This window comes from Lissotriton vulgaris, chromosome 2_2 (genome assembly GCF_964263255.1).
Source record: "Lissotriton vulgaris chromosome 2_2, aLisVul1.2, whole genome shotgun sequence".
Taxonomy (NCBI): domain Eukaryota; kingdom Metazoa; phylum Chordata; class Amphibia; order Caudata; family Salamandridae; genus Lissotriton; species Lissotriton vulgaris.
The window spans coordinates 1,576,943-1,603,432 of NC_141688.1; the positions used below are offsets into that span (position 1 = coordinate 1,576,943).

Consider the following 26,490-nt stretch of genomic DNA (forward strand, 5'->3'; position numbering starts at 1 on the left):
GCGTAGTGCAGCACGGGTCCATAACTAAATATGCTCCGACATCCTCTTCCATTTAAGTGTGCTATGGTGTAACCATGTGCATACTTGTGATTACATACTTTTTAGGTCAAACCTAGACAGCGCTTGCGCTGTCAGGAAGATCTGCTGTATGTATTTTGTGGGATCTGGAGATCAGCCCTAGGACATGTCTGCTTCTGCCTTTGCTTAGGGACTTTTTTTTCTCTTTCAACTGCCTCTATTTAACTGTCTTGATAGAAAATGACCTGAAGAGGTCAGTAAAATACCATGATTGCTTTCTGCTTGTTCAACTGCCTCTAATTAACAATCTTCATAGAAAACGACCAGTAGAGGTCAGTAAAATACCAGAATCAATTTATCATTCCCTAGATTCCAGGACATAGAAACTTGATTTCAACGAGCACCCATAGAAATTTTTTTTTTACAAATCTTGTATTTACAGTAATATGACCACCGAAGGGGCTGATTTTATATTAAAAACAGAGCTTTGGACAATACAATTTCCAGCTGATAGGCAGTATTTCTCTCCATGTGTTCCCATACCTGGAGTGTTCCGCAGTTTGGTGCTTAGTTTCCCTCCATGTTAAAGAACAGTAGATGTTTCAGCACCCAGGCTAATGTGCTGCATAGCTAAATACATATAAGGTCCCAAAGGCGAGACCGATTGCATTGTAAATGATTGTTTAGAAGGGATTTACTGTTCTGTTGTGTAGGCCTCGACTTCCCCCAGTGTTGATACATTATGGTTTGTGCAACCGTCACTTGTACTCACAGTGAATGATGCAGTTCAGCAGTGAAGCACGCAGCGGATATATCCGAACTCATCATCTCACAAGAATTGGACCTCCTGATTTGTACGGAAATGTGGCTAAATGACTCCTCCTCCCCAATACTCGACATATTAATTCCTCCTGACTTTGACATCATCAGATGCAATAGACCTATTAAATCTGGGGGTAGGGGGTATTGCCTGCATCCATCGTTCTAGCCTCGTACTGAAGCAAAGTCATGATGATCTACTGTCCGCCTGTGAGCACCTAGTCACTGAAATTTGGAACAAGGGCAAGATTGTGTGTTTGCTTCACACAATCTATCATACCCCGGGGGATAACTTGATTTTCCGAGAGCAATTGATGGAAACCATCTCTGCTTGCTCGGCCCTCCACCCTAACCATATCTTCCTTAGTGACTTCAACCTTCACTGGAATAACACTAATGATCCAATAGTTTGCTCCTTTAAGCCTAGCCTCTCCAACCTCAACTTTATTCAGGCTTGCAATGGACCCACCCACTACAAGGGCACTACCCTTGACCTTATCATAGCTAGAGACCACATCATTCATATTGATGATATTGTACCTTGTGATTGGTCGGATCACCACCAAATCTCCTTTCACATTCTGGAAAAGGTATTGCTCAGACAAGGTCAAAGACTCTTAAACAAACAACTGGCACGTAATCGAGAGACATCTACATCTCTAATCTATCCAACTTGAGCAAGAATCCGCCAGAACCTCCCTCTAACATGAACAATTTGGAAGAGTTGACGGGTCACTACATCAACTCTATGTCAAGTATTGTCGACTCTACTGCTCCAAAGCAACAAAAGGATTCAGTGCAAACAATCCAAACCCTGGTTCAATGGCTCACTTAATAATCAATGTCGCGAACTGTGACTCTCTACGAGATGTTGGAGAAATGCTCCCTCCACCGCTAATCTCAAAGAGTTAGGGACAATACGAATCTCGTATAACAAGCACATTCGCATTGCTAAAACAGATCATTTCAGGGCTCAGCTAGATAGTGCTAAAAACCGACCCAAGAAACTGTTTGATATCATCAACCAACAGGCTAACCATTATACCAATCCTATTCTGGAAATCAAGATTCCTGGACCCAGTGAGGACATCTCAGCTCAAATTTCTGAAAAGTCTAGGATTATTGATCGAGAGCTTCAATGTGCCGCTTCGACCCTAATGTCTATGAGTGCCCTGGGTTCTGCATTACCTATGGCAGTGTGGGCTCCTCCATACCCCACAGAGTACTCTCCCAAAAACAATTCCTCTTGGAATTCCTTCCTGCTCCCGGATGGGGAGGAGTAATCACATTCCCTGGCTTCCCTCAAACCAGCCAACCATTTCAGTGATCCACTTCCTGCAAAGTTGCTCAAAGATCGCAACGTGGCCATTCTCCCTCTCTAGACCAGGATCATCCAACAGCCTTAAGATGGGGCAAGTCAGACACATCCCCAAGAAGCCTAATACAGACTTAGCGGATCTCAATAATTTTTGTCCGATCACCAGCATCATGTCTTTATCGAAATTGCTTGAGAAATGCGTTCACACACAGCTTTGCAACCACATCGAGTAATTTCAGCTCCTAGACCGACACCCGTCAGGCTTTAGAACAGGTCACAGTACAGAAACAGCTCAAACTCACATCGTTGTTGATGCTATGAGGGTTCTTGACCAAGATGCTCCATGTTTTCTAATCCTTCTTGACTTGTCCTCTGCTTTTGACACTATCAAACATGATAACTTGATTACTCTTCAACATAGACTGGGGTTATCTGGCCCTGTCCTAAATTGTTTCGCCTCTTTCCTGCATAACCGAACCCAAAGAATTAAAGTCAACCAATCTCCTGCTGCCAGTACCCCGGTCTCTAATGGGTACCTCAAGGTTCTGCACTCTCGTCCACGCTCTTCAATATCTTCATGGAACCTCTAACTGCTATTCTGAACTGTACTAGTCTTCACTACCATATGTACGTGGATGGCACTCAACTGTATTTGAAGATCTCCTCTCCAGATGACATTAAAACTCTTAACGGGGCGCTTCAAAACACTCAACAATGGCTAACGCATAATCATTTGTTACAAAATACCCTCAAAACAGAATTTCTCCTGATTACCCTCGTAACCACACGGCCTGAGGCTAAATTGGATCAAACTATTTTCAGCACTCAATTGCACCCCTCATATGCTGGAATCCGCTTGTTCTTTAGGTGTCACCCTGGAAAAATTCCTAAACATGCAAGGGCACATCAGTGCCACAATTAGGACTGCTAATCATCAGCTCAACACTCTTAGGAAAATGAAGCCTTTTCTACCTCCAGAGGACATCCAGTCAGCAGTCCAATCCCTATTTTTATCTCACAATTGAAATATGGTTTGGTGACCGTAGCTGGGCTTCGGAAAACTTGGTTAGCCCCACTGAGAGCTACACTGAACACCTCTGCCAGACTCATCACAGGTTCCAGAAATCATGATCATATTTCACTTGACTTAATTCAGCTTAACTGGCTTTCTATTGAAGCAAGGATCCGCTTCAAGGTAGCTTGTCTGATGCATAAAACTCTACACATCAATACCCCCATTTACCTGGCAAAAAAACTTGAGCTCTCCGGTCCCAGTCTGAACTTAAGAAGCTTCAATACTCTACTCCTGAAATCTCCTAAATTCAACAAAAAAAGAACTGGAATGCTCTTCCAACGGAGATCAGAGGCAAGCCCTCGGCTGCTTCTTTTTAAAAACAGGTCAAATGGATACTCTTGGATGAACTTCATCAGCAATAGCCTCTATGACGTTTGCTAGTCACTTCATTCTCTTACTTGACAATCGTTGTACATCGTGTTTCAAAATGTATTTTGTTGTCCTTTTAGCTTAATGCTTTGCTAAAACTTCAAGTAGGGCTGTTACCTATTGTTCACTTGCCACTTCGTCTTTCCCCTTGCACCCCCACTTACTTTTTATGTTTCTGGTGTCACTTATGTTTCCTTATTGTATTGTACTCATGCTGTTTCCGCATGTCAACGTTAGTTTGTACAGCGCTCTGATACCCGTCTGGGTCTTGTTTTCACTTTATATAAAACTTTTCAAATAAATGTTACAGATGGCATTTCAGATTGTATAATATTGGCTCTTTAAACTCTGATGTTCCTCTGTTGGCTGGCCCTCTGAGGTAGAGTACATGCAGTGCAACATTAATCTTCAGGTAATCAATTGGGGGGGAGTAAGAGATAGGATCCTTTCAAACTCCTGTTAAATTACATTTCATCAAATGGGGAAAGGATCACTTGTCCTGCGAAAAACTCAGGTCTGCAGGTTGGTAACTGGGTGTCTCCCAATAAAATGACCCTCATACACGTGTGTTTCTTTCTTGCTTGCTTTTGTTAGCGGTATATGAGGGGTCCCCGCTTGTATCACACGTGCGTGCGTAATCACTGGGTCAAGTCATTTGTGTGCACCCTCCACCAGGAGGTTTTACCTTAAGTTTTAAGGCAGTAGTGATCGTGGAAATGGGGTGATCAGGATAGTGATACGTGATTTTAAAAGTATAGTCCAGATATCCAGTACTTGGAAGTTTATTAAATTTGGAATCGGACTATTGTTAAAAAATGGGGAGTTCGTGCTGCTGTGGAATCTGTTATGAATTCTAGCGCACTTAAAGGTCTGCTAAAATGGTCGACATGTTTCAGCTATAGGTGACGATTTGTCAGACAGCTTTCTTCAGGACCAGGGGGTGAAAGTGATGAATAAGTGAAAGAATAGGTAAATTTGTAACCTGATTCTTCAAGTGATGAGAGGTCTCATTGTACCTGTAAATAGAAAACACACACAACAACAAACCAAAAGGGAGATAGGGGGAAGGGGGAGAAAAGAACTTGGTAAAGTACAAATAATTACACGTTCAAAATCACTTGATTTCGAATAAAGAAACTGTAAAATGGCAATACTTAGCGCAGAATCACTCTCATTTCAGGCGTCAACTCATCCATTCTCATGCCTTATCAGCGTGAGGTGATTATGCTATACTGTTCTTTGGTGCTCTTAACTGTAACCGGTAATTGGTGTTATCACATTTCTTTCGTATGGTGAAAATCACATGCTTATTTTAGGCACTCCATGCTCTTAATGTGTTGTAATGGAGGGTTTGCGTGCTAGTTATAGCATTCTCGTTATTCCCACTGTATGTACATGACTCTCATTAGTCACGTATATAGTGGATTATCATTACAAGGGGACTCTCTTTTACTTCCCTCTAAGTTTTTGCGGGGATAGTGGTCTAGAATCCGTGGCTGTTATCGGATTGGCCGTGGATCCCTGTCTAATTCAAGACATTTTGCCTACCTCCTTGTTAGTAGCTAGTTGCTTCATCAGGGGAGGGAGGTTCTATGAGGAAGACGGTAGCGCTAAAGGGAGTAAAACATTCGTTAGTGCGGACAGGTTTTACTTGCGCTTTCTGTCTCTTGGTTGAGCGGAGTCTCCGTCTTCTACCTTTCGCCTTCGCGTCCTCGTCTGCAGCATGTGCTGTCTCTGCCTCCGTCCACCCGGAAATGGTGGTTGTTGGAGAGGCGGATGTTTTTAAGTAGTTTAGTATGGAAATAGAAGAAATCTTTGCAATGTCGTGGGTTACGAGAAATGTTAAAGTTATTTTAAAAAAAATGTGTTTATGGGGCTTGCTGATTTTTAAAACCTCCAGTGTTTGTCTGACATACTCGCTAGACTTTGAGGAGTTAGTTAAATCTTCAATGACCTTTTATAGTATGTTTTATAAAATGATCTATATTACCAAGAAATGGTTATCGAACCGGGAAGTGAGAAAGACGGATGGCCAAGATGAACTTATCATTTGTTGAGGGCAAGCCAGGGGATAGAGTCATTGAGTCCTAGGGTGTCAGTTTTGAGTCTATGTACCCAGCGTTGTTCTTTTTCTAACAGAATTTTTGAGGCATTTCTATCTATAGTATCAAGGGTCTCTAGGATGACCCATTGTAGATCTTTGGCCGTATGTCCCTGGTCTTTGAAATGTGTTGACATTTTTGTTGTTGTTCTTTTACAATTGACATTGCTACGATGTTCATACATCCGTTGTTTTGCCTTGCGACAAGTCATGCCAATGTATTTCATCTGACATGGGCATGTTATCATGTATATGACATGACTAGTGTTGCAATTAGTGTGTTTCTTTAGTTTCCAAGTCAGATCAGGGAGTAGTTGTAGTTCTTTGGTGGGTTTGGTAGTTTCACAAGCTAGACAAGTACCACAGGGAAAATGTCCTGTTATCGGGGTAGAGTTCCATAAGCCTTGTTGTTCTTTTTTCTTTTTTGGGGGAGGTCTGGTATGTACTAATAGATCTTTGAGATTTCTGCTTCTTTTGTTGGCAAAACGGGGTTTTGGCCAGTCAAGGTTGTTGGAAGTAATTATTTTCCAGTTCTTGTTGATTATCTTCTTAACCTTATTTGTGACTGGGCTGTAGGTGGTGACACATGTTGTTCTATCATCCCGTGGCTTGGGGTGTGTTTCTAACAGTACATCTCTTGGCTGGTTTTGTGCACATTTTTTACAAGAGAAAATTATCTCCTTGGGGTATTCTCGTGCTGCAAGTTTATCACAGAGGTCATTCGCTTGGTCCTTGTAATCACTTGTGGTGCTGCAATTTCTCCTAAGATGGAGAAATTGACTATAAGGGAGGTTTTCCCTTAGGGGCCGAGGGTGGAAGCTTTTGAAGGATAGTAAACTATTCTTGGCTGTTGGTTTGAAGAATGTTTTGGTATGTAGGGAGTTGTTCTTCGCAAAGATGGTTATGTCTAGAAAATCTAGTGTACTTTTGTTGGCAGTGTACGTGAAGTTTAGGCAGTCGTCTTGGTCATTTAGCCACCGGTGGAAGTAATTAAGGGTCTGTTCATCTCCTTTCCAAATCAGGATGATATCGTCTATATATCTTTTCCAAAAGACAATCTTGTCAAGGAAAGGGTTAATTTCGTTTTGGATGAACTTCTTCTCAAAATTGCTCACGTACAACCCAGCCACGCTGGGGGCAAATGTACTGCCTATCGAAGTCCCATGGCGTTGGAGAAAGAGGGTGTCTTTGTACATGAAAAAGTTCTCCATCAAGGCCAATCTGCAACATTCTAGCACAAAATGTCTTGGGGTTTTGTGGGGCCAATCAATACTGAAAAGTATGCTCTCTAAAATGTTTAATGTTTTTTGTTGCGGTAGGCTCGTGTAGAGGCTCTCTACATCTAGCCCCACCAGGAGCATAGAGTCTTCAGAGTATTCAAAGGAGTTGAGTAGATTCAGAAGATATCTCGTATCTTTAAGATATGTAGGGGTTTTTTGAACCAGAGGCCTCAAGAACTGGTCAGCAAATTCGGATAGTGGTTCCAGGAGTGAGTTAATTCCTGAGACGATTGGTCGTCCTGGGGGCGGTACTTTCCCTTTATGAGTTTTAGGAAGGGAGTAAAAATAGGGTATTACGGGTGACTTGGTTACCAGGTAATCCGCTTCTTTTTTAGATAGCCAGTTGTTGGCCTCAGCTTCCTTAATCATGAGTGATATTGTTTTTTGTAAACGTGCAGTGGGGTCTGAAGTGAGAATTTCATAGAATTTTGTGTCAGCCAATAAATCAGTACATTGTTTATCATATCAAACTTAGAGGGAAGTAAAAGAGAGTCCCCTTGTAATGATAATCCACTATATACGTGACTAATGAGAGTCTTGTACATACAGTGGGAATAACGAGAATTCTATAACTAGCACGCAAACCCTCCATTACAACACATTAAGAGCACGGAGTGCCTAAAATAAGCATGTGATTTTCACCATACGAAAGAAATGTGATAACACCAATTACCGGTTACAGTTAAGAGCACCAAAGAACAGTATAGCATAATCACCTCACGCTGATAAGGCATGAGAATGGATGAGTTGACGCCTGAAATGAGAGTAATTCTGCGCTAAGTATTGCCATTTTACAGTTTCTTTATTCGAAATCAAGTGATTTTGAACGTGTACATATTTGTACTTTACCAAGTTCTTTTCTCCCCCTTCCCCCTATCTCCCTTTTGGTTTGTTGTTGTGTGTGTTTTCTATTTACAGGTACAATGAGACCTCTCATCACTTGAAGAATCAGGTTACAAATTTACCTATTCTTTCACTTATTCATCACTTTCACCCCCTGGTCCTGAAGAAAGCTGTCTGACAAATCGTCACCTATAGCTGAAACATGTCGACCATTTTAGCAGACCTTTAAGTGCGCTAGAATTCATAACAGATTCCACAGCAGCACGAACTCCCCATTTTTTAACAATAGTCCGATTCCAAATTTAATAAACTTCCAAGTACTGGATATCTGGACTATACTTTTAAAATCACGTATCACTATCCTGATCACCCCATTTCCACGATCACTACTGCCTTAAAACTTAAGGTAAAACCTCCTGGTGGAGGGTGCACACAAATGACTTGACCCAGTGATTACGCACGCACGTGTGATACAAGCGGAGACACCTCATATACCGCTAACGAAAGCAAGCAAGAAAGAAACACACGTGTATGAGGGTCATTTTATTGGGAGACACCCAGTTACCAACCTGCAGACCTGAGTTTTTCGCAGGACAAGTGATCCTTTCCCCATTTGATGAAATACAACATTAATCTTCTACAGTTTTGCATCGGTTTGTGAAAAGACATCTGGCCTCACCAGGAATGCTATTGGTATAATTTAGCTAATGGCACCTTCATGATTCAGTGCTACAAGGTTCAAAGCTAATGGCCACAGTAATTCATATTTCACCCCTTTCTTTTCAGAAAGGGGTGAAAGAGTTGACGTTTTAGTCACTTTTTGACGATTGAAAACTGCAACATTTGGATTCAATTGTGTTTTCTTTTTAATTGTCCATCCGCACTTGTGTAGCGCGTGACTGGCACTAGTGTGGCATCGTAGCATTATATGGACCGATAACAAGCAAACCTGTGTGCTTAGTTAGGCTGATGTTTGATTGTAGTAGGAGTATGACCAATGCGTGAAGAGTTGGTGAAGTGTGTTAGGTCTTAACGTGGGCTGGTTCTGTTATGGTGAACGTGGCACTGCTCATGTGCTTGTCGCTGTGCAGTGGGCATGTGAGAGAGCTCAAGTGTGATTTATGTTCTTTAACTTGGGTATGCTCAGGCTCTCTTGGTGCAGTGCCTTATATGCAACTGAAATATATACGGCAGCCGTTTGTTGCTGGTTTTCCATTGAGACAGGAGCAGGGCTTTAAGTGGGATGATGGGGGGGGGGGGTGGATAGAGTCTCTCATAGGGGCGTGGAGGATGTAATTAAGGGTGTGGCTTAAAGCACTTATGCTAAAAATCTTTACTTAACATAGTGCACTACCCTGGCATTTTGCTTCTTCTGTCCATACATTATACCTACAACAATCCATGTCTATTGGCTTTGTCAATGGTTCTTAGTTGCATAGCAGAAATAAACAACTATGGCTTCATTGTATATAATATTGAACATGCTTTCTTCTTCTGGGCGAAGTTGTGGTGTAAGGCTAAAGCGGGCAACTTTCGAGCTGACAGAGCAGGTTCAGGCCTGACGTCAACTCAACAAGCTGTGATTAAAAAAATGAATATATCATTGAGTACTGTGATTGGAGCTTATGTAAATGAAAGTGATAAAAATGTCTCTTTGAAGTTACAAAAAAGCAGTTGAGTGGTACTACTACAGGTAAGCAGTTGTTTTTTGGGGCCCGAGGGTGAGGGCAAAAATGAAGAGCTCAATAGGGACCAGTCTCAGCACTTACTTTCAAAAACTGCGGGTGCTGAGCACCGCTAAGACCCGGCCTACTTATAGCCCTGGCTGCGAGTGTCAGGAATGCTGTGTTTGATCAATTAAACAGGCATGTTATAAAACTGGTTCTTCCGCTTCCTGTTGGATGAAACTGCGAAGAAGAACAAAATCTTTTATTATTAATTTCAAATAAACACTTTCACTCTATCCTTCGTTGTTTAAGAGAATTTCTCCTGTTTCTTTTCCCTTAAAACTCGCCCTCCTGCAGGTTTTCTGCTGACTCCTATGTGCAGACCTGTTTGGCAGCGCCAGGAAACCTCTCGGTGTCAGTGCGCTATACAAGAATCCCCTAAGATAAGATAAGAGATACGCGATCTCACTAATGAACTGGCTTTTTAGGCCGAGCTAGAGTCAGCCGAGCTCTAACTTAACACTTGTAAGGTCCCATTGGCTATGCCAATGCTTGTTTTTCTATTGATCAGTACATAGTTTGTACTATAGTAAACATAAGCAGAAAATGCTTTAATATATGTTCTATAGCTGACTCAATGATCCCTGGCTGATAATTAAAGAAAGACTTAAAAGTGATGTTAAAACTTATTTCCGATTATTTTATTTTTAAAGTTCTGTTTTGGTACAATGTCTGGACCTTTGCAGAATCTTAAAAACTTGAACAAATAGCGGGGCTCTTTGTACCACAAGCAATACAGAACCAGCATTGCTCACGAGGTTTGCTATCTATTTTGAGGACCAGCACCTATACTTTTCGTTAGGGCGGCATTACAGTATTCATATGTACCCAGTTTATGAACACTATGAGCAAGTCCTTTTTTCACCCTGATGTTGCAGCTAAGTAGTTGCCATTTAACATCTTCATCGTGCCATGCACATTTTTGGTCAGGCAGGGCAGCTAAAAGAGAGGGCTTTGTATGGCGCAGCCCGTAGAGAGAATCCAATTCTGACAGCTGGGGATGGTGCAGGTAATAGCCGTGGGGCATGGCAGGGCGGCAGGGGGGGAAGTCAACAGATGACGAAATAGGGAAAATAAAATAAAAAATAAAAATAAAACCACTAACCTTGCACTCGCTGCATCGCTGACTCTGCGCTTTCATTACTTTTCTCCCTGCACAGGCGCTCAAAGAGCTGTCTTGTGCCAACGCAGGCACTATGGTGCAAGAGTGTCTGTGTTGTAGGGATGATCAAAAACAATCAATGGAGGCAATTTCCTCTTTCTGTGTGTGCTGCTAAATGCAGCACACATAGAAAGAGGCAAAAATAAAGAGAAATATCTTCTTTCTCCTTGGTCCACCTCCCCTCTGGAGGTGTAGGCTTTTGACGCATTCTTAGTGTTACAGAATCTTGTAAATCAGGGGTTGTGTCAAATACAATGGATGTTACATGGGAACACGCCTCCCCATCGTACTGTGAGGCAATGCAGCGGCTTGCTCTGTTTTGTCTCACTTCATATCTTCAAGGCCATGAAAATCCATGCAGAGTGGCTTTATGTGGCCTTGTACATATGGCTATTCCCTGCGCGCCAGCAGAACGGCACAAACAGTGACGCACAGAGCTTGTAAATGAGCATCAAAATGTTTTGTAATCATGCTTACCTTGAGGCTTAAATCTCTTACCTTGAGGATCACCCATTGCATGATGCCCAGGAAATAAAGCACCGACATGACACAGCTGAAGAACACCACAATTGGCAGCGCCTGTACAAGAGAAACACAAATTGTGAACAATCCCTTCTCATTCTATTTTTAATGCTCTTTTGAGGACCATTGTTCCTACGAGCTTCAAAAAGTGCAGAGCTACATTTAACTGAATGCATTGGAATGTATTTTTATTTTCAAACACTAAGAACACAGGCAGTGTTAAAATGCTTTCGTGGACAAATGTACTCGCTCGGCCAATGAGAAATTGAGAATAATATATTTGGGCGTTTTCAGATCCAATAATCTGTAGTATGTGCCCTATATATTTTTTTTTATTCTTTTGAAATATTTTATGAATTCGTTTTAGATGCCTTTGCATTTTTAATGTGTTATTTGTGCTAGATGGGGGCTCATCATGGCCGTTTTTTTCTATGATAGTTCATTATTGGAATGCATTAAGCATTGTAATGTGTTGTTTTTTTTTATGACATATTGTGACTAACCCTAGGCGTAGGGGCCAGAGTGAGCAACGCGGAGTGCCAGAGGAAGAGGGCATCCCCGGGCTGCCCTCTTCCTCTTCTTTGCGTTCTTGGATGCGCATGCACGGACGTTCGCGCATGCGTGCATGCGTGGGCGACCGCGCATGAGCAGTTTTGACCAAGAGCATGATGAAGAGGGCAAACTGTGGATGCCGCAGCTCAGGTAAGACGCTTTTCTTTACTTAAACCGTTTTTTAAAAGTTTTTAGTTAGTGTTAATAGGGTGGGTGGGAGGCGGGTGGTTGCTGCTCCGCTGCGGAGTGTGCAGAGTTTTGCCTACTCTGCGTACTCCACGGAACGCTGAGTAGGCAAAACTCCGCACACTCCGTGGGCAGAGTGGAGCTCTCCGCCCACGGTTAATTTTGACCTGATTCACTGGATGGTCTCTTTAAGGTTTGGTGGAGTGGGTGATCAGTTTACTGTAATTCAGGAGAGCTCCTGCCACACCACACCTGCAGTTCTCTCGCTAAAGTTTGAGGTTACGGAACTGCTGATTATCTGGCGGTGAAAAATCTGCACTCTCTGCCAGTAGACAGTCCTTGGCAGTGGCCCACCTTCCTCAGGACTGCTACCTTGATTTCTTCAGTAGGTGCACTCTATTTAGGGCGGGGCATTCCGACTCAGATTTTTCTGACTGGGTCCTTCCTGGTATCACTTCAGTCAGGTGCCCCGGTACCCTCTCGGGAGATTAATGCGCTATACAAATCAAAATAATATAACATAACAACAGTGACACAGCTCAGCTGTGCCGCCAGTCACTGCCACTACTTCTGATTCCATATTCTGTCAACAGTTGCATGACGGAACCACGCATGACATTACCATGCATTCCTTAACAATGCAGTCATAACAATGCATTAGTGTTTACCACGCATATATTTACCACAAACATTTTTCCACGCATATACCTTTACGACGCATGCTTTCTGTGGTGCCACTTGACGAAACCTATACTTTACTCAGTTCAACTGCTGTGTTGAAAGTTTCGGGGTGATCCATTAAGCAGGGGCAGAAAAAAGAGGAGTCCCAAAAAGCGTTTTCCCCATGCATTTTCCCATAAGGATTTTGAACACGACTACATCCTGAACCGCTTAACGGAATTATACCAAATTTGCTAGAAGATGGTTCAGAAAGCATCCTTTTTGTGATTTGGTGTAAATTTATTCAGTAGCTTTATAGATAATCAAGGTTAAAAAGATATAGATATCTAAGGACGCGGATCCTGGCAGTGGACTCCTGGATATAATTGGCTGCCAACACTTCAACCAGGAAGTGTTTGCAACCATCTTGGGACTTGGCTTGAAGCCGAGCCCCACAAAAAAGTAAACAATACAGAAAAGGGGGCAGGGCACGATTACCCTGTACCCCCAGATGAGTTGGGGGTGTAACACAGCGACCCCACCGGATATTAAAAAGAGATTTTTTGTTTAAATTTTTCAGCAAATTCATGGGTGGATCCCGAAAATGAAGACATCAGTGATGTCATTAGTGATGTCACTGACCATGTCATGAGTGATGTAATTAATACGTGAGGTCATCAGAAGTGCATTGCTGGGGCATGAGTTATAGTTAGCTCAGCTAACTATAACTGTTGAATTTCACTGGTTATGTACGAGTAAAATTTGAGCCTAACTATAAAGTCACTGTGACCTTTGTTTTTTTCAGTGAATTTCTAAGGTTTAAAAAAATTCTATTTCCTAACAATAATCTCCCTGTAACCCATGATTTTTCTGTGAATTTCTTCTTTTTTAAACTTGTTCATAGAAGAATTTTTCAGTCAATATACAGACAAGCATTGGCAAAAACCATAAGGGAGACATAGCATACATAAATTGAATCACATGTCAGGGACATATCTGGACATATACAAGTATTTGGTCACATGGAATATCCTGAATCCGTACACACGACAGATGAGGTAAGAGCAATCACATTTGCCGTCCCCATTTACACTTAGATGAGAACGTTAGGGCTAGAACAAAACAGTAGGAAGCAATTATGGATGGGTAGGAAGAGCTGAGGTAGTATTTAATTTGCATATGGAGGAGTAGGTGTTGACATGTCTTAAGGCGCAATGTCGTCCACAGAAGGGTGTTCTAATAAATATGTCTGCAATGGGCAAATGTCTCGGGGGCGGGAAGAGCGTGGGAGGAGTTCTGCATACGTGTTGAGTTGGTTTTCGCCAAAGTATCAAATCCGATAGCCAGTCCTTTAAATTTGGGTGCCCACCCTCTGCCCCATCGACAGGCTATATGCCGCTTTGCAAGCACCAGGTAGAAGGAAACAAAGCGCTGATGTTTAGCAGGAAGTTGCTCAGTGTATCCTAAGAGAGCTAACAGTGGAGCTCTCGGGAGAGGTATAGAGGCCATGGGGTCAAGGGTCGTGAGGACATCATCCCAGTAAGCGTGTATATCAGGGCAATCCCAGGCAAGGTGCAGGAAGTCAGCATGTTCTACGTTAGATCTATCACATCTGTGTGCGTCTCTTAAGAGGAATCTATGAAGTGTAGCTGGGGTATAGTAGCTGCGATGTAGAAACCTATAGTGTATGATGTGAAGTCTACTATTGGCCGATATCTGCCCAGTCTGTCCACAGCAGTACAGCCACTGCGCATCTGTAATGTCATGGCCCAACTCAGCTGACCACTTGGCGCTCTGGGCATGCGGGATATTCAATGTCACTGTAAAGGCCATGGTAGAGTGTGGACACCAAGTGTGAAGCGGTGGGGGCAGACAGGACATTATGCAGTGCGGCGAATGTAGCGGGTTTGGAAGGGGTATGTGTCAAAGCACGCCTGTATACCGTGGCGGAGCCGAGCATACAGAAATGTCTCCATAGTGGATGGTGGGGGGTCAGGTCACAGCTGCTGGAGAGAACGGAACTTGACGTTACTATAGAGGACTCCCCAACATCGGAGGCTTCCTTTACGTGCTGTGTTTTTGAAGAGCCCCTCTTGTAGGAGTGTTAGCTCAGGGTGGTAGGTAAGCGGAAAGAGAGAGGAGTATAGACTAGGTGCCTGCATGTGTTTCAATATGCGGTACCAGGCCGACATTGTGCAATCCACAGAGAATGGGGCGCTGTTACGGGGTGTCTTGGGGGCCAAGATGACTCCGTCTAGGGGAAGGGGGTCTGCAAGCCAGTGTTTACGCAACACGAGCTGTGTATCGGGGCGGGTGAAAGCAGAATGGGCGTAATGGGCTTGTGCACAAAGGTAATGAAGCTCAAACTTTGGAATGTCAATCCCCCCGAGAGAGTATGGTCGCATCATCACATTTCACTGTATACGTGGTTGCTTTCCACCACATACAGGGCAAATCAATTCCGAACGGAGAGTGGCGAAGAAGTGTCGACCAGCGTCATATGGAATGCTTAAAAAAAGGTATAAACATTTTGGGAGGATTACCATTTTTATAAGGAAGATGCGCCCAGCCATGGTCAAGGGAAGGGCAATCCATCGGGTGATGCAGTCTGTGACATGCTCCATTGCACATCCGTGGTTGATGCGCATCAATTCGTCCCTGTCTGAAGTCACTTGGATCCCTTGATATTTAGCATCATCAGCACACCACTCGAGCGGGTAGTCGGTAGTAAATGAAGCAACTGAGTCGGTCAAGGGGAGTTTATGTGTATCCCGGATAGGCCTCCGAATCTGACAAACTCATGCAGCAGTGTTTTGAGATTATGTTGGGGATCTTTAATATAGAGGGTCACATCATCAGCCTATAGGGAGATGAGTATCGGGCGAAGAAAACAGCGGAGGTCCATGTGGTTGTAATGTTGCCTGACTCTCGCTGCAAGAGGCTCCATAATCAGAGCGAATAGGAGGGGGGAGAGTGGACACCCCTGCCGCGTACCATGGGAGAGGGGGATGGGAGGTGAGGTGTGCCCATTAATCAAAACTCTCGTAGTGGGAGAGGTATACAAAAGTCTTATCCATGTGAGAAATCCAATGGGGAGGCCCATACACTGTGAAACAGTAAAGAGGTAGTCCCACTCCACTGAATCAAAAGCCTTTCGAGGCATCAAGGAACACTGCTACCAATTTTAATTGTGACTCTACAGCTTGCATAATGGAAAAAAAGGTCCTGAGGTATTGGGATGTGGCTCTTCCCGGTATAAACTCGGCCTAGTCCGGGAGGACTTATTTTTCCATAAGAAGACTTAGCCAGTTGGCCAATAATTTAGCCAACATTTTTGCATTGGAGTTCATTAGTGAGAGAGGCCTATAGGACTCGCAGCGATCATCAGGTTTGCCAGGTTTTAATAAAGACATAATGAGTGCCAGGCAGAGTGAGCGTCTTATGAGCCTCAAGAAATACTTCCTTCAGCACTGGGATTAGCTGATCCATGTACATTTTGTAAAAGTCAATAGGTAGCCCATCCAAGTCAGGCGCCTTCCCGGATGTCATTTGCATAATGGCTTCCCGATACTCATAGTCCTCAAACGGGGACACCGGGAACTCGTGTTGAGAATCTCCCAACCAGCCCAGGGTTATGTCACAAAAAAAAGAAGAGAAGTCAGGAGGGGTTGAACGATGCAAGCTGTAAAGTTCCGCATAATATGTAGTGAATATATTGAGGATGTCTAATCTGTCTCTGTAGCGTGTGCCACTATCGTCAACCACGTCCAAGATGTGGTTTGAGAAACGGGGCATTTTTATAGTACTCACAAGTGCCCGACCAGGTCTCTCACCTTCGCCATAGCGACCTCTCGGTTCGCGGTGTCAGTGTACTCCGTTAAAAGTTCACGGAGGGCAGCGCGCTTATCTCCGGAGCTGGTCACCTACATGTCCGCCTCTAGCCGTTTAATTTCAAGTTCAAGGCGTTTCAAATCCATTCTAAGGTCGTGGAACACCCCAAAACTCTTTGACATACAGACGCCTCTAATTGTAACTTTAAAGGCTTCCCAGAGCAACCCAACATTGTCAATAGAGCCTTTGTTTCTGAGAAATAAATCTTCTATCTCTTCCCCCAAATTCAGTTTGGAACACAGTGTCTAGGAGAGTCTCTGGGATGGGCCGCCAGCAACGGGGAACAGCCACTGCACCAGGGGGTAGTAATTCGAGGTGCACTGGAGCGTGGTCAGAATAGGTACGTGCCATATGAGTGGCTAGTTTGATCCATGGGACAACACCCCGGGAGCACATCCAATATTCTAATCTTGACCAGGCAGAGTGCTAAGGCGTATAAAAAGCACCTTCCGTGATGGTGGGGTGTACATGCCACCAAGCATCGACAAGACCGTTCTCCACAAGCAACCCCGAGAGGACCTCACGTGCTTTTGAGCAGTGATGTGGGAGAGGGTTAGAGCAATCCATGGAAGGACAGAGGACCGTGTTGATGTCCCCACCCCATATAACATGTGTGGAACCTATCTTAAGCACATGCCTCCAGAGCTTCGTGAAGTAGTCTGGATCGTCTGTAATATGGCCATAACTACAGACATTTTCTGTTATGTTATGTTATGTTAGTTTTGTCTTTTATAGCGCACAGCTACCCCAGAGAGTGTCCCGGCGCTTTTATTGAAAACCAGTTGCAGAGTAACACAACACAATAAAGCAAAGTGGAACAGCAGAAATCAAAAAGAAAAAAACAAACTACTGGGCGAAAAGCCAAGTTTTGAGGCCCTTCCTAAAAGCCAGCAGATTAGAGGTACTGCGTAGTGCCAAAGGCAACGTGTTCCAAATCTGTGGCGCCAACAGCCTGAAAGAGCGACTCACAATGCGGGCCCTCTTTACTCGAGGTACCACCACAAAGAACAGTGATTCAGATCTCAGAGATCGGGTCGGCTGGTAGAAGGCAATCCTCCTTTGTAGATATTTAGCTCCCGAGGCATGGAGAGCCTTATGGGCCAAGGTCAAGGCCTTAAAAACTATCCGCTTCCGGATAGGCAGCCAATGGAGCGACTGCAAGAGGCCTGAAACTCTGGCACGTCTATAAAGGCCAAAAATGGTTCGCGAGGCCGAGTTCTGGACGACCTGCAGACGTTGCAAAAGATATTCCGGTAGGCCAAGATACAGGGCGTTGGAATAGTCCAATCTTGAGCTGATTAAGGCCTGCACCGTCATCTTCCTATGATCTTCTGAGAGCAGAGGAAGAAACTTACGGAGCATCCTCAGGAGGCCAAAACATGTTCCCGTAAGACCAAGGATCTGAGATCTTAACGTCAGGCCATTGTCCATCTTGATCCCCAGATTCTTAGCTAGCTGGGACGAGTGCGCTGGAGGAAACATGTTAACAGGCCACCATTCCTGCCAGTCTGGGTCGTATGGGCAGCCGAAGAAGAGTACCTCAGACTTGTCTGAGTTGCACTTGAGGCTGTTAAGCTGGAACCATTTAAAAACAGCCCCAAGGCACTCACGGATACTCTCTCCATCAAAATCTTCTCCTTTCCTGCAAGTAAAGAGGAGCTGGGTATCCTCGGCATAAGATACGATCTGGGCCCCATAAGACTCCGCCAATGCCGCCAGAGGGGTCATAAAGATGTTAAAAAGAGTTGGGCTCAACACATATCCCTGCGAAACTCCGACTCCCAAAGGCGGCATCACGGCGGAGCTGGGTGAGACCCAGACCGTTTGTCGACAGCCAGCCAGGATTGATGTAAACCAGCTAAGCACCGTCCCCCACAGACCGATCTCATGAAGTCTGGTGAGGAGACCCTCGTGGGGGACGGTGTCAAAGGCCGCCAACAAGTCCAGCATTACGAGCATAGCTTTGCCGCCCGAATCCAGTGCCTCTTTAATGGCCTCAGATACATCCAAAAGCGCCGTCTCGGTGCTTAAATTGGGGCGGAAGCCAGATTGAGTGGAGTGCAGCAGATTGTGAGATTCCCAAAAATTGGACAGCACAATATGAACATGCTTCTCCAAGATCTTAGCCAGCGCAGGGAGGAGAGAGATTGGCCTGTAGTTGACCAAGGCCTCTGGGTCTAAACCAGGCTTCTTAAGAAGGGGAATGACCATTGCCTGCTTCCAGGCCTGCGGGACCACCCCCCGACTCAAGGAGAGATTCATGAGTGGATTCGCCAACAGGTTTACAACGTCGGCCATTTTCGCCAGGAATTTGGCCGGGCATGGATCAAGAGGCGACCCAGATTTAAGATTGGCCATAAGTGCCAATGACGAAGGAACAGAAATAGGCGGAAAATCTGCCAAGACTGAACCCGAAAGGGCCCATGGACCTGACCCATCCTCAAGGCTCGGAGGTACTTCAACTACCCTCAAGGGAAAAGAATCCTAGATCGATTTGATCTTGGTGGTAAAGAAGTTGGCGAGAGCAGAAACCCACGAGTCAGAGGGAGCGGCCTGGGTCGAATTGGTTCGAGGGGCCGTGAATTCCCTGACGATCGTAAAAATCTCCTTGCAAGATTTAGAGGCAGCCTCTATCCTCCTAGCAAAATATCCTTTTTTTCTCCGAGAGGATGTCCCGATGGTAGGCCTTAACCGCTGTCTTATAGACAAGCCTGGCTGCTGGATCGTACTGAGAGCGCCAAGCCCTTTCAGCCACCTTGCACTGCAAGGTGGCTGTAAATTTCTGTTTAAAAATAATTATATTTCCTAACTATATCATCCCTGTAACCTTTCTTTTGTTAAGTGAATTTTTAAGGTTTTTTAATTCTACTTCCTAACTGAAACCTGTAACCTTTGAGAGTGAATGTATGAGTGAGTTCATGAGTGTCTCAGTAGGTGCGTCAGTGAGTGTGTGAGTTTCTCACTGGGTGTGTGAGTGTCTGAGTGGGCCTGGGAGTGGCTGAATAAGTGTCTTACAGGGTGTATAAGTGGGTATGTGAGTGTCTGAGTGGGTCATGAGTGGGTGTATGAGTCTCTGAGTGGGTGTTTGAGTGGGTGTATGAGTGTCTGAGTGAGAGTTTCAGTGGGTCTGTGAGTAGTTGTGAGAGTTTCTTGGTGGGTTTGAGAGTGTCTCCATGAGTGTGTGTCAGTCTGTGAGTGACTGCATGAGTGTGTGAGTGGGTCTGGGAGTGGGTGTGTGAGTCTCTAAGTGTCTGTTGGAGTGAGTGTGTGAGTGTCTCAGTAGGCGTGTGAGTGTCTGAGTGGGTCTGTCAGTGGGTGTCAGTGTCTGAGTGTGTTTGCAATAGCCTCCATTATTATGTGAGTCAGTCTGTGAGGGAGTGCATGAGTTTCTGAGTGGGCCTGTAAGTGGGTGCATGAGTCTTTAACTGAGAAACTGAGTTTGTTAGCTGGTCTTTGAGTTAGTGCCTGAGTCTCTAAGTGGGTCTGTGAGTGAGTGAATGAGTTTCTCAGTGAGTCTGTGAGTGAGTGCATGAGTCTGAGTGGGTCTGTGAGTGGGTGCGTGATTCTGAGTGGGTCTGTGAGGGGGTGCGTGAGACTTTGAGTGGGTCTATGAGTGGTTTCATGAGTGTCTAAGTGGCTCTATGAGTGGGAATGTCTTAGTGGGTCTGTGAGTGGGTGCATGAGTCTGTGAATGGATGTGTGAGTAGTGCTCTCAGTTTTTCCCTCTTCAGTTCTGTTTTGTCTTTTCAGCTTGATGTTCTACCCTCTGTTATGTCTTTTCTGATTGTTTTCTGAGCTCTGTTTTGCCTTTCCTGCTCGTTTTCTGCCCTTTGTTTTGCCTTTTCTGCTCTTTTTTCTGCCCTCTGTTTTGCCTTGTCTTCCAGTTGTTTTTCTTTTTCTCCATCTAAATGGGGAGTGTGGTCACTGTAATTTCAATGGGATAGGTGGACTGTGCAGCCCCCCTTTTTGGGCTGATTAGGGTACCTGGGATCCCATCCCCCGGGGCCCACCAAAATTTAATGGAGAAGGGGTGCCCTTCCCCAACCTGGTTTTGGCTCTGGAGATTCCATATCCCGGTCTTTATTCAGTGGGGAGGGGGACCACCGCAGCTCCTCTCCTCCCAGGGCCGATTTCAACTCCAGAAACCCCATTCACTGGGGCCCAACTTTAATATATTTATATATTTCATGGGTGAGGGGGCCATGTGGCCTCCCTCCCCAGGCCGATTTTGGTCCTGGGTACACCATCCCCTGGAGCCTGCCTTAATTCAATGGGGGACACCACAAAACCCTTCTCCCCAGGCCAATTTTGGCCAGTGGGATCCCATCTCACGGGGCCCAGCCATGTGTCTCTGGGTGCTCTGCTCCTAGCCATGGCATCCAGTGTGCACAAGGGGAACTGGAGGAATCCTCAAGGCCCCGTGGTCCCAGCCTGCTCCCTGCCTTCTGCGGGAGCCGACATTGCTGCTGCATGGAGGGAGCTGCTAAAAGGCAGCTACCTCCGTGCAGTGTCAATAGTTTCATCTCTTTACCTGCAGCCAGGGAAAGAGGTGAAACCTCTGCTTCCAGCTGGCAGGAGCATTTTGATAGCTCACACCCGCTGCAACTGGAGTGTTTGCTTATGCTTGGCGGGAGCTATGTGTGCGGTCCCCCACATTACTGTTAGATTAGCCCTGGGGGAGGTGGTGCTTCCTGGGGCATGGGGGTGCCTGGGCAGTCCCCCTATATTATTTATTGAGTTTAGCCCCTGGGAGATGGTGGTCCCCGGGGTCCATGTGTCACCCCTGCACCATCATTGTATTAGCCCTGGGGAGGTGGTGGTCCTCGAGCTTGAAAAAGTGTATGTAAAAGAAATTGCATTGCAGCTGTAACTGCTGATTCAGAACCTGGGTGCAAAGTAGTAGCTATAGCCAGAAAATCCCCATGCCTAGCCTAACACATCTGCGGCGGTCTGAAAGTAATGCAAAATGAGTTCTAAAAAGATCCCACTAATGCAGATCTCAAACAATATGTACATACCCATGTTTATGTTTTCTTAAAAAGAACCTTACCTGAGCATAGGTTATGTTTTTTCATGAATGAAACAGGAAAAAATAAATCTTAGAGCTAGGATAGATTAACCATTTCTGTTTACAGAGGTAAAATGTCACACTGTTACAAATGTTACGAGGAAGATGGACGAGGAGGTAATACATAAAGGCAATAATAGAAACTATTTGTGCGGTTACCAGGCAAATTGTTAATCATAGCAGATAGAAAGGCAATTCAATGTCATTAAAACTTATTCTAATTATAATTTGATTTATTAAAATGAAATTGCTGGGTAATTATTGTCTCACCTGAAAAGCAAAGACATCTTTGATCAAAGACTGTCCGAATACAAAACCTGAGCCTGTGGTGGTGTAATTCAAGAAAGTCTGAAAGAGAGAGATTGGAGCTCAGTCAGAAACTACTTATTTTAACTGCTTTAAATTCATGCTACTTGTTTAAGTCTAGCATTAGCCAAGACCTTTTGATTATACAAAAATTATAACAGTGCCTAATTTGTGAAAGAATGAGTGCTGGAATCCAAAGCTCTGCTCTGGTGTGCTATTCAGAATCAGTGCGAGGAATAACACGGCTGCACCGTGTTGAATTTACCTCAGCCCTCTTTAATTACCTGCCAGTCACTTGCGGTCAGTACCTGATGTGGGAAAAAAGGGCCGACCCCCAAAATTGAGTTCCAGTGGGCCCCACCTCTACCATCGGCTCAAATTAAACATTTATTTTATGTATTCTTTACTAAACATATAATATACTCACAAGGGTCTACGGTCATCCCTTTTTATCAATGGTCTGTTACTGTGTCATTCACATCTTTCTTATACCTGCTGTAGCATACATTATGGGACAGTGGGTCAGCCCACTGCAATCCTTGGCTTACACCACTGTGGGTGACAGCATTTTGTTCTTTCACCAGGAGCACATATGCACACAAGGTAGTTCCTTTCAACCATCAACACTGATTGAGACCAACACATATGTTTGTTTTTTTCAATTGTTTTTATACCAGCGGTGGCCCAACAGCTCCCCTGATAAAAATGTTATACAAAAATCATGACAAAACAAGCACTGACAAATTTAAATGGCTTGCAGCCAATGCCAGACATAGTGTCTTTTTCACTGCTTTTTTCTAACAGTTCCAAAACATTGTGGGGCCATAAAAGTAAATATCTGTTTTATGGTTTTTTTACTATGGCATATAACTCTCTTTGAAGCTATTGGTTTCAGTTCATTTTCAGTCTCGTTCATTTTCAGTATATATTAGATAGATAGATAGATAGTTAGATAGATAGATAGATAGATAGATAGATAGATAGATAGATAGATAGATAGATAGATAGATAGATAGATAGATAGATAGATAGATAGATAGATAGAGTTAGAAATGGGGGTCTCTAGTTGGAAATGGTTTGCACCTTTGTCCAAATAGGAACCCTTGCTTCTAGTCAGGGTAAGGGGGATACACTTCTAAAGTAACCCCTGTTCACCCCCTTGGTAGCTTGGCAAGAGCAGATAGGCTTATCTCAGAGGCAGTGTGTAAAGCATTTGTGAACACATACAGTAATACAGTGAAAACACTACAAATGGACACCACACCAGTTTAGAAAAATAAGTAATCTTTTTCTAAACCAAAAAAGACCAAAACAACAAAAATCCACAATACAGTTATCAAGATATCCTTAAAAATAGGTTATGTACTCAAATAAAATTTGTGGCAACAAATAACTAGACCTGGAGTTATTACGACATCGTCACAGATGAAAATCCCAAAGTACTGCACCGTCCGTGAAGTGCACAGAGTCAAGCAGACCCCCAAAGAACAGTACCTTGGAAACGATTAAAGCAAATTCGGTGCACAGCGTCAGGGAGGTGATGATTCGTGGGCACCGGGTGGTGTTGGTTTCTTACAACTCCAGGGGAGGTGAAGCCTCCATTCCTTACTGCGATGTAGGGGAGGTGAGACGTCAGTTCCTTACTGTATTGGGAAGGTGATGTCACAGTGGCGGCAGGCAGCGGTTCCCTATGACGGTGCGGTGTCGATGGATTCGGGAGTCACCCACATCGAGTATCGGCTCTGCTTTGATGAAGCACCCGGCGTCAATGAAGTCGGGGCTGCGGTGTGAGTAGCGATGGTGTGTTGTGGATGTCACAAGCAGTGCCCATGGCTTCAGTGCAGGTTATGGCGTCCCTTGCCAGCGTTGGTGTTGCAATTTCCTACTGTGGCAGCTGAAACAGCAGTAACAGATGCAGAAAGAAAGAAGAAATGAAGTGTTTGTGTCCCTGAGACTTCAGGACAGGAGGCAAGCTCAGTTTCAAGCCCTTGGAGATTTTCCTCAAGAAGGGGACACAGCAAACAGCAAAGTGCTTTCTTATTTCCTTGGCAGCAAGCAGCCACTGCAGGCCAACCCCAGACTGCAAACAGCAAAGGAGCAGTATTCCTCTTCAGCTTCTCCGGCTCTTCTTCTTGGCAAAGGTTCCTATTGAATCCCAGAAGTTCTCTAAAAGTCTGGGGTCTTGGCCCCAATATTTATGCTACAAAATCCTTTGTTCTCTGGTGGCAGAGAAGCCCTGTGATTGGTCATGACCAGCTCTGTCCTCTCTAGTGCAGCTTCCTGGCAGGAGGTGGAGACAGCATTGTGAAAGGCAGACCAGGCCCCTTCAGGTGAAAGGAAGTCTCCTCCCCTTACTCTAAGTGCAGGCAACGTCTATTCAGCCCAGCTCTGACTCACTTGGCTCTCTGGAGCCCCTGCTCCTCCGCAGCCCCTGTCATTCCAAAGCCAAACATGCAATACACAAACCTAGCAGAGGCAAACAGGATGGCTAAGTTAGTACATATCCACTTTCTAAAATTGGTATTTTCAAACACAGAATGTAAAAATCATCCTCACTTAGGGCCAGATGTAGGTAATCCTATTTTACCGATTCTAAAATACCGAATTTTACTGATTCGGTATTTCAGAATCGGTAAATGGGATGTAGCTAATTATTCGGTAAATTCTACCGAATTGGTAGGATTCGGTATTACCGATTCGGTATTTACCGAATCGGTAAATAACGATTCTGTTTTTACCAAATCAGTAATTCCCATTCATTCCTATGGGCCTGGAGGCCCATAGGAATGATTGGGAATTACTGATTCTGTATTTACTGAATCCGTAAAAACTGATTCGGTAAATACTGAATCAGTAATAGGGGAACCATGTTCAAGGGTGGCAGGTTGTCACATTGACACCCTGTTGCACCCCTGAATAGTGCATGGGTGCACATGTGGCAGACATACATGCCCTATGGGCATGTATGTCTACCACATGGCACAGTAATAAAAGCACAAAATTGCTTTTTATTGAGGTTTTCGATATTTACCACCAACCTTTATTTGTTGGTAAATACCGAATCCTTAACTGTTCAATGCACTCATTTGAGTGCTTCCTACATTTCAGATTTGGTAATTTACCGATTCGGTATTTTAAGGAATCTGTAATTTACCGATTCCTTAAATTACCGATTTACCGAATCTGAAATGTAGCCACCTACATCCGAAATGCCCAATACCAGTCAGTAACGGCTGAAATTCGGTAATTTCGGCCGTTACCGACCAGTATTGGGCCACCTACATCTGGCTCCAAAAGATGTGTTTTAACATTCTGAGTTCAGGCATACTAAACTTTATTTTCCTACCTTGTTCCCAGAGGTAGTTATGCTTATAAGATGTTATAAGTAACCTCCTCATTCTATCCTATGGGAACAGGTTGCCATGCAATAGTGAAAAACGATGTTGGCAGTAATTCACTATCAGGACATGCCACACACATCAGGGAATGTCCTACATTTTACATACATTTCAGCCTGCCCAAAGGGGTACCTTGGGCCTACCTTAGGGGTGACTAACATGTAAGAAAATGGAAGGTTAGGGCCTGGCAAATTGGTGCCCTTGCCAGGGTCGACATGGCAGTACCAGACTGCACACAGGCTCTGCAATGGCAGGCCTGAGTTACATTTACAGGTTGCTTAGGTGGGTGGCACAATCATTGCTGCAGCCCACTAGCAGCATTTGATTTACAAGCCCTGGGCACACACAGTGCACTGTACCAGGGGCTGACTAAAAATCAAAAATGGCAATCATGGAAACACCAATCAATAACAATAATTTACAAAGGGAGCACATGCACTTTGGCCCTGAACAGCAGTAGCAAAGTGCCCAAACCATCTAGACCAGCAAAACGGAGTCCAACACACAGCAAAAACACAGGAGGTCAAGGCATAAATACAGGGGAAACCCACATCAATTATGCCAGGTCTAACAGATAGATAGACATACATGTACAGACAGATAGACAGATATAGTTTATGTACCTCAACACTTATCAATAGAACAACTTAAATATATAGCTTCAAAGAAAGTTGTATGCCATAGTAAAAATAAAAAATAAATATTAAAAATACAAAAAGCAGCCATTTGCCTTTATTTTCCCAAATTATTTTGGAACTGCCAGAAAAAGCAGTGGCAAAGACAATATGCGGTGCGTTGGCTGCCAGTCGTTTGACTTCATCAGTGCTTGTTTATCATAGTTTTTGTAAATGATGAAACTATGCTCTCAGAGGAGGGGTAGTGCTAGGTAGGGATATATATATTTATCCCTACCATATAGTATATGAAACAAGAATGCTTCAGAGACCACTACAAGCGGAAATTGACCTTACTGAGATTGGGTTCGTTTTCGAACAAAGATCTCATCCCAAAATGTCTACAGACCTGGCCATCCCTGGACTGCCGCCTCTGTGGCAATGGAGCACTACTACATCTATTATGCATCTGTCCGGCACTACATAACCTAAGGACGTCACTTTTAAGGCCAATCCTACGAGAAACTCCGTCCTTGAAGAGTGGCCGTCATAAAATGCCACAGCGGTTCTTCAGTTCAACT

The 26,490-nt window shown here is 44.3% G+C and overlaps 1 protein-coding gene across 1 annotated transcript in view; it reads right to left on the reverse strand.

The window, feature by feature from the left end:
• Positions 1 to 26,490, reverse strand: part of LOC147728922 (sodium/nucleoside cotransporter 2-like) — a 475,735-nt gene that overhangs the window by 193,328 nt on the left and 255,917 nt on the right. The window contains exons 8-9 of the mRNA XM_086959167.1: positions 21,862 to 21,939; positions 11,211 to 11,291 (exon numbers count right to left, since the gene is read on the reverse strand). Of these exons, the coding sequence (XP_086815293.1) occupies positions 11,211 to 11,291; positions 21,862 to 21,939 (159 nt within the window). The remainder of the gene's footprint in view (positions 1 to 11,210; positions 11,292 to 21,861; positions 21,940 to 26,490) is intronic.